The sequence below is a fragment of the Phoenix dactylifera genome, chromosome 15 (assembly GCF_051530095.1).
Source record: "Phoenix dactylifera cultivar Ajwa chromosome 15, Ajwa_hap1_PhDact_Kaust_v1.1, whole genome shotgun sequence".
In the NCBI taxonomy this organism is placed as follows: domain Eukaryota; kingdom Viridiplantae; phylum Streptophyta; class Magnoliopsida; order Arecales; family Arecaceae; genus Phoenix; species Phoenix dactylifera.
The window spans coordinates 21,534,207-21,543,074 of record NC_143204.1 but is presented as its reverse complement, the minus strand read 5'-3'; the positions used below and the strand labels follow the sequence as shown (position 1 = coordinate 21,543,074).

The 8,868-nt window shown below is 40.7% G+C and overlaps 1 protein-coding gene across 1 annotated transcript; it reads left to right on the top strand.

Annotated features, from left to right (window-relative positions):
- Nucleotides 1-3,281: 3,281 nt before the first annotated feature.
- LOC103716413 (putative galacturonosyltransferase 9) lies at nt 3,282-7,091 on the top strand. The gene is made up of 2 exons (XM_008804396.5): nt 3,282-5,033; nt 6,525-7,091. The coding sequence occupies exons 1-2, from the start codon at nt 3,702-3,704 to the stop codon at nt 6,801-6,803; spliced, it is 1,611 nt and encodes a 536-aa protein (XP_008802618.3). The 5' UTR covers nt 3,282-3,701; the 3' UTR covers nt 6,804-7,091.
- The last annotated feature ends 1,777 nt before the right edge of the window (nt 7,092-8,868 follow it).

Here is an 8,868-nt window from a genome sequence, read left to right as displayed (position 1 = left end):
ACCAGAAGGCCGAGCACAGCAGGCCGAGCCCATGCCTTAGCCAAATATCCAATTTCCACCTAACCCTCTAAGGGACCTGACAACTCCACTATAACCTGCCACTATCTCCAAGCCATCAAGGCATAAGATCTTCGCAGGTATTCGGCACGACCTGCCATTAATGCACGAGACTCTCTCAAGTCTCCGATGCACTCAGTCATTTAATGAACACGGCCCAAGACGATCTCCGGATCACTGAACCATCAGAACGTATGGCTCTCCCTGACCGCCGGTTCATTCGGTAATAAATGCACTTACCATCCACGGACCCCAGGCCCACCACAGCCGGCGGTTCAACCACTCCAACAGGTCCGATCGACCGTGACAACTCCCTGATTCCGGTCTGATCCGGTCCCGTTCTCCATTACGCCATTAATGGGCCAAATCGTGCCCAATTATTACAAAACAGGACAAACCTCCTGTCACCTCCCAGGTAACAAAAATCCTCCTATAAAAGGAAACCTGGGGGGAAAAGGGAGGGGGGACCAAAAACAAGAGAAAAAACCCGGAGCTGGAGAGAACCCTCCTAGACCGGGGGAAAAAGGAAGAAAACAACACAGACACAATTGAACACAAGATTCTCTTTGTCTTCTCCACATACTCTCTTCCCTGCTCTCTCCACATACTGGCCCCCTCTGACTTAGGCATCGGAGGGCCGGCGCCGGGGAGCCCGGCCACCGGTTTTTCTTGCAGGACTTACACACCCCCCGCGGCGGAGGACGCAGCCAGCCGGCGCACCGCCGTCCGCCTCCTGCAGCAGCGGAGCTCCTCCTCCTCCTTCCCCTGGCTTCGCGGCGGCCCCCGGGTCCAATTTCCAGCAACAAAAAGTAAATAAGAGTAATATATTAAATATTTTCATTATATAAATTAAATATAATAATATATTTCTACTATAATTTAAAATTATCCTTCAATAATAATATGATAATAACATGATTAATAATATAATATATAATATCAACATAATTATATATATATATATATATAACATTGACATAATATATATTCATGGTATATTGATGTATCATTTTTTCTGCTAAATTGAGAGGTATTTTTGTCTTTAACTTTCAACCCAGGATCACTGCTTTGGGTGATCTTGGATTTTCGACCTCAAGGATGGGTATCCCCTCACCAGATTGGACGGAGATTTAGGATCACCGCCACGTAGGATCACCATGATGCAACTAAATGCGGTGATCTTATTACCTCCACCCATACCATTTTTAATTTTGGAACGATCACCCCATACCTAACGTCTTCATAGGATATCTCAAAATAGCAGGCCACATAAAAAGCGATCTAGTCTATAACTTTATTGACCTCTCTAAATATATGCTTAGCATAAGGCCCTGTTTGGGGGAGCTTTTGGAGGGCCAGAAAGTACTTTCTGGCCCTCCAAAAGTACTTTTAGATGAAAAACTGTGTTTGGTAAATTTTTCAAAAAGCTGTTTCAGCTTTTGCGGGAAGCTGAAAACAGCTTTTGGAAGGAAGCTGCAATTTGGAGCTTTTGGGAGAAAGCTGTTTCAGCTTTTTCGGAAAACTGTATTTTTGACAAAAATGCCCATATTAAAATAACATAATTACATAGTTTGTCCCTTTATAAATCTAAAAATCTGCTGGAGCCAAGAACCCTAGCCGTCAGACTCCCTTCTGTAAGAAAAGATATTTTTCTTTTCAATTTTTTTATGCATCTCTTGAACCACATTTTAGAAGAAAATTTTTTTAATCCTTTTCCATACCTTCCAAAATCAATCTATTATTTTTTTTATATCATCAACCTCGCGGCCCACGTTGAGGTCCTCCTCGAGCGTGGACCATGAAGAAAAGCCCCTGGACCGCAAAAAATTATTTTATGGGAAATTATTATGGAAAATTATTTTATACTAATAATTATAATATTGTGTACCTTTATTTTTTATTATACTATAAATATAATATCATATTATATTATATCATAATACATTAATATGTTATGTTAAATAATTTAATATTATGTTATATTATGGAAAATTAATTTATACTAATAATTATAATATTTTATACCTCTATTTTTGTATTATACTATAAATATAATATCATATTATATTATATCATAATACATTAATATGTTATGTTAAATAATTTAATATTATGTTATATTATGAAAAATTAATTTATACTAATAATTATAATATTTTATACCTTTATTATTGTATTATACTATAAATATTATATTATATTACATTACATTATAATACATTAATATGTTATTTTAAATAATTTAATATTATGTTATATTATGAAAAATTAATTAATAATAATTAAAATATTTTATACCTTTATTATTGTATTATACTATAAATATTGTATTATATTACATTACATTATAATACATTAATATGTTATTTTAAATAATTTAATATTATGTTATATTATGAGAAATTAATTTATACTAATAATTATAATATTTTATACTTTTATTATTGTATTATACTATAAATATAATATATATTACATTATATCATAATACATTAGTATGTTATGTTAAATAATTTAATATTATGTTATATTACCAAATATTAATCTACTCTAATAATTATATTACTATTATGCTATATTAACATAATATTATTTTATATTACAATAATATTATACTATATCGTATATTTATGTATTAATTTATGTTATGTTGTATAATACTATGCAATGTCCTTTATGGTAATTTTGTCATACAAAAGTACTTTCTCAGTTTGTTTACCAAACACAAAATAAAGTATCACAGCACTTTACGAATGTAGTTACCAAACAGCAAACAGCTTTTTATAACCGCTCTACTTCAGACAGCTCTACTTCTAACAGCTCTACTTCCAACAGCTCTACTGCCAACAGCTTCCCCAAACAGGGCCTAAGAGGCCACTTTATCTTTTACTATCGCCTAATATTTCAAAACAGAAAGTGTCTTTCTCCACCACTATTTAAGCTTCTCTGAATCTAACTGATCACGATGGTGGCCGGGTAATCAGTCTCCCTCAGCATAGACATGCTTTACATATATCCTTAATGCAAATTAGGCTTGAAAGAGAGAATACCGTATCCAACCCAGCTGACTGGGAGAAAGGTTGATGCGCGTCCATGGTATACCTTTGGATAGCTTTTGGATATGGAAAGTCCAGTAAATGCAGTCTGCCAGTTAGTGATCTGTCACGTTCCACTTTCCGCAACTCATCGGTCTAAAGGCTGGAAGAAGCGCCAGTGGGCTAGGTTAGCATCCACCGAGCCGGCTCGCTCCGCCGACCATCAGGTCCCGCGCGGTCGCGGCACAGCAGTAAATGCGCTTCTTTTGTCGTCATCACGCCTCGCATGATCATAGAGCACGAAGAAGTGAGCAAACAGTTGCATCAAAAAGGCCAAATGGTAAGTTCCCAGTATCATCATCATATAAGTCGGAGGGACAGTCCAGATGTAACCCAACAGTCGGCAACGCGAAATGAACGGTCCACCTCACTCCTCGACACCATGAAACCACTCCCCTTTGCCCGCCGGCGACTCTCTTCCCACCCGCTTCATCTCAGCGAAGCACCGAGAGAGAAGAATGCCACTTTTCATTAATTATTTAATATTATTATTATTATTAGATATTTAGAGTCGATCCGGTGGAAAGGCCGGCATACCGGTGAGAGGCGATGGCGGGAGGCCGGCCTGGCCGTCCGGCGACGGGCATCCGTGGGGTGTTCGGCTACCGGGTGTTCGTGTCGGCGATGCTCACCCTCATCTTCCTGGCTGCCCTCTCGGTGCTGCTCTCCACCAACCCCTCGTCCTCCGCCGCCACCTCCGCCGCCGGCGCCTCCTTCGTTGCCGGCGATCCCTCCGCCGCCGGCGCCTCCTTCCGCCCCTACCTTATCCGCACATTCTTCTCCCTCAAGTCCGACCCCCTACGCACCCGCCTCGACCTCCTCCTCCGCCAGGCCGCTGACCACTCCGCCCTCGTCCACGCCTACGCCGCCTATGCCCGCCGCCTCAAGCTCGACAACTCCCGCCAGCTCCGCGTCTTCGAGGACCTCGCCGCCTCCCTCTCATCCCTCGCCGCCCGCCTCGATTCCAACCTCCCCTCCGACGAGGACTCCCTCCGCCCCCTCGAGAAGGAGGCCAAGGACCGCATCAAGCTCGCCCGCGCCCTCATCTCCGAATCCAAGGAGTCCTTCGACACGCAGCTCAAAATCCAGAAGCTCCGCGACACGATCTTCGCCATCCACGAGCAGCTCCACCGCGCCAAGAAGCTCGGCGCCCTCACCAACCGCGTCGCCGCCGGATCCACCCCCAAGAGCCTCCACTGCCTCGCCATGCGCCTCATGGAGGACCGCATCGCCCACCCGGACTCCTACCGCCGACCCGGGCCCGAACCACCGGAGCTCGCCGACCCAGATCTCTACCACTACGTCCTCATCTCCAACAACGTGATCGCCATCTCCACCGTCGTCAACTCCGCCATCCGGAACGCGGCCGAGCCCTGGAAACACGTCTTCCACGTCGTGACCGACCCCATGTACCTCGACGCGATGCAGGTCTGGTTCACCCTTCGCCCGCCCGCCGGGGGCGCCCGGGTGGAGGTCAAGTCGGTGGCGGACTTCGGGTTCTTGAATTCCTCCTACTCGCCGGTGATGCAGCAGATCGAGGGCGGGCGGCGGGATCTGGCGCTGCTGGACTACCTGAGGTTCTACTTGCCGGAGATGTATCCGAGGCTGCGGCGGGTGGTGTTCTTGGAGGACGATTTGGTGGTGCAGAAGGATCTGGCAGGGCTGTGGAGGGTGGATTTGGACGGGAAGGTGAACGGGGCGGTGGAGATGTGTTTTGGGAGCTTCAGGAGGTACAATAGGTACATGAACTTCTCCCATCCGGTGGTCCAGGAGCGGTTCAGCCCAAGGGCTTGCGCATGGGCCTACGGGGTGAATGTCTTTGATCTCGACGCATGGCGGAGGGATAGGTGCACTGAGCAATTCCATCAATACCAGGATCTGGTGAGCACTTTCAAGCTTCTTCTTATCTTTGTTTTATTGTTTTCTAGATTCTTTCTTAGTTAATGGATGGATGGATGAATGAATCATATTATTTGCTTAGTTTTCAAACATTTTAACATAATATCTTGTTGCCATAACTGGGGCATATATTATGTTTTGCCAGAGCAACCCTTTGCTGCATGATTTCATTCCCCAATTCTTGATATGTAACTATCTAAGATTATTTTGTTTGAGTGCATGAAAGATGTACTGCTGTCTTATATGTTATCGAAGATTAATGATTGATTTGGTACTCTGATTTAGTATGTCTTTCTGCTTCAGAATTATGACTTTTGCTTACTTTTTTCTCTGCTCATGCATCACTCGGCAAGACATATTTTACCTGTTTTACTGAAGAATCTTTAATTTTTTTGTGTTAGCTTTGGAAGTTTCATGACTAACTGTGAAAACAATAGAGACAGTTGGCTTATATAATTTCTGTAACCTTCTTTACTGTTTTTGATTTTCACCGAATAACTTACTTTCTGCACATTGTAAAGCACAGTGAAAAGTTTTTTGTTGAATAATTGCTGTTATTTTCTTGCATGAAGAATGATACGTGTATGCAAGTCTCCACTCTGCAATTTGTGCAATGTGAGGATCTTTTCCAATCAGCAAACTGTACACATCTCCTAATTGCCGCTTTGAATCAAACAAATCTCACTTTTGTTCATAAGTTGTAAGAACTTTACCCAGAAGTGGGCACCTTTTCAAAAATATGAGTTCTTAAACTGAGTCATCGACACATCTTTCGTCCAGTTTAAAATCAGCCCAACTTGTGGATGTTCATTAAATTCAGCTCAACTGAGTCCACATTTGAGAGCACCATAGTGTCCCTCCTCCCATTACCATCCTTCCTAGCTGTTGAGATGAGAATATTTTATAAATTGTTAAGATAGATGTTCTCCCTTTGCCACTTCACTATCATTCCAACCTTCTATGAGTTTCAACATTTTAAAAAACTGATCTTTGGAATAGTTAAACATTGTATTTAGAATTTTCTCCAATCAACCATATTAGCCTGGTATTCTTGCAACAGTATTGGCCTCCATATGCCTATCAAACATGCTAAGTCATTATTTTCACTAATTGGCATGTTTACGTCTTCCAAATAAGTTTCGAACCTGTTACATATACTAATGCACACCTGGTCTCTCTTCTTGGTGGGCGACAAAACCTTAATAATCCCCTTGCTCCTGGAAGAACCTGTCCGTCACAATTTTCTCTAATCATTTTTGAATTTTTATTGTTGTCATAGTTCTGACTGTTTGTACCAACATATTCATGATATGTCTTGGTTAAAAATTTTCTCTGATTTATTTTATGTCTTTCTTTTGCCTTGGATTACCAGACTTGCATGCGGCATATCTCATCTTATCGTCAAGTTTAGGATATGCCGCTAAAAGAAACTAGATTTATGTGGTATCTGAACTAATGCTGTTATTTTGACAGAATGAAGATGGAATGCTCTGGAACCCAGAGACTGTGCTTCCAGCAGGATTGATGACGTTTTACACAACCACTAAACCATTAGACAAGTCATGGCATGTGATGGGACTTGGTTACAATCCAAATGTTAGTCCAGATGAAATCCACAATGCTGCAGTCATACACTTCAATGGGAACATGAAGCCATGGCTTGATGTTGCGTTGAACCAATACAAGCATCTATGGACCAAGTATGTGGATACTGAAATGCAATTCCTCCAGCTCTGCAACTTTGGCCTCTAATTTGGAACACGAGAGAACTCAGTCCACCTGATAAGGTTACTTGCTAGCAATCTCTTCCCAGAGCCAGAAGAGAGATTGCCAGGCAAAAGTTCCTGGGAATAATTTTTCTAGTTTTATTGCAACTTGTTGTGACAGAAGCCTTCTCCAATATCCCATTTTGATGCTAGTTCTTCCTTTTTCTTTTTAAATGTTTTTTTATGATGTACTAGTTGATGTTTCTTGTGTAGCTCAAATATACTGGATGGTTTCTGGTATACAAAGGTATCGAGTGAGTTTACTTGGTAGTAATTTTTGGGCAGCATTGGACATATGCTGCGGCAAGTGATGTTTGGGGATCTAATTTGTAGTTTATAAAGTTCTACTATGTGTTAATACCTTGGTATCATTGAATCTTGATGGAACCAACTCTAGAAAGTAAATATGGCAAGAATTTGTCTCTAACTCTGAGGACGTTTAGTATGGATTTTATAGTGTTTGGTATGTGTGCTTCTATTGGATCTCAAGATTTCGTAGCTCACCATGCCTAATTGAGAGAAGACTATCTCTTGCCAGTTGGCTTGCTGTGCAGAAGATTAAATTAAAAAAAAACATAAAAACAAACGCACATACCCATGCATAACCACGTAGCTCGCACATAAACACTCTTCCAAAACTTGTATCATAGGATTCATCATCTGACAGATCATCAAAATGATTTAAAGGATCATCATTAATCACTAATTCTTGTTAGGAGCTTCTATTTGCTCTAACTTCTAATAATTAATTTTTCTTCTTCAATGTGTCCTGCAGCGTTAGCTAAACTCTTTTTTCCTCGGCACATTGTCTACATGAAATAATGTCAATATGGTGCCTTTTGGGTTATAGGCCGGGCTGGGCCACCAAATCTACGAATCTAATAGAATTTTCGATCCAATCAACCAAACAGGCTCTAAAAGGCAAATAGTTCTAAAGCTCGAACTATTTGAAGAACTCGTGGCATGTCCCAAATTCAAAACATAAGACACGTATCTGCCTCCTCCCCTATGTATAGAGGCATGGACGATCAGGGAAGTGTTGTTACTAGCCAAAACCATGAGTCTCGTCTATAAATATTTGCACACATATATCAATGGAATAGGATAGAGAAAGCTCTTCCTCCCTCCAAAAGTTAGAAAAAAACTTCAAGAAAATCAAAGAAAAATCAACCATCATATCTCACGGGATGCTATCGATTCATTGCTCCATGGCACAATTTTAGACATACGCTTAAAGCGGACTAGTTTAGAGGCATGGGCATTTGTGCACATAGAGATGGTTAAGCTCATTATGGAGGGATGTACACTTAATGCTGACATGGAGCTCAAGGTGGAGAACTTGAAACAAAAATTAAAGAGGTGATGAATCATAGAATTAAGATCATATGTTACGTCTACCAATACCAGTTGCTTGACCAGTGTGTGCGGTGGGCATTCTATATATTGCCAAAGTGTGTCAAACAAGTTTAAAGAGCAAAGGGGGAAAAATGAAGACTAATGTATCTTTTTTGTATGATTTTTCATGTATATGTCCTTGCTTCTTGGGTGACTAACAAATGTTAGATTAAAATCTTGATCTATCTCTTAATATGGTTTTTGTTGATCATGCAAACTCTGGCTGTGTCTCCAAACGTAGTGACCATGCCACCTTTCACAACTTTGCAAATCTTTTTAGCTTCATATAATTTATTATCAAAGTATGAAGGAAATATAAACGTAAAATCCCATCCTTCACACCAGAATGGTTCGGGTAGAGATTCCAAAAAACAGATGTAAATTTCCACCGATGTTGTGAAATCTACTCTAAACTCAAGCTCCATGTAGAAGTACTTCAATTTATGACTCAAAAAATTCAGCAAAATTAGACTAGATTTTCTGTTGGATCATGAATTATAGAGTCTATTTAAGTAACACCCATATCAACTCAATCCCTCTACAATCCAAATTCTATAAGAAAACGAAAAAAAATTATGGAGATCTCTTTTTTTTTTAATCTTGCAATCCAACAAACCTATAGATGGAATTTAGGCCAAAAATAGGACGGGCCATAA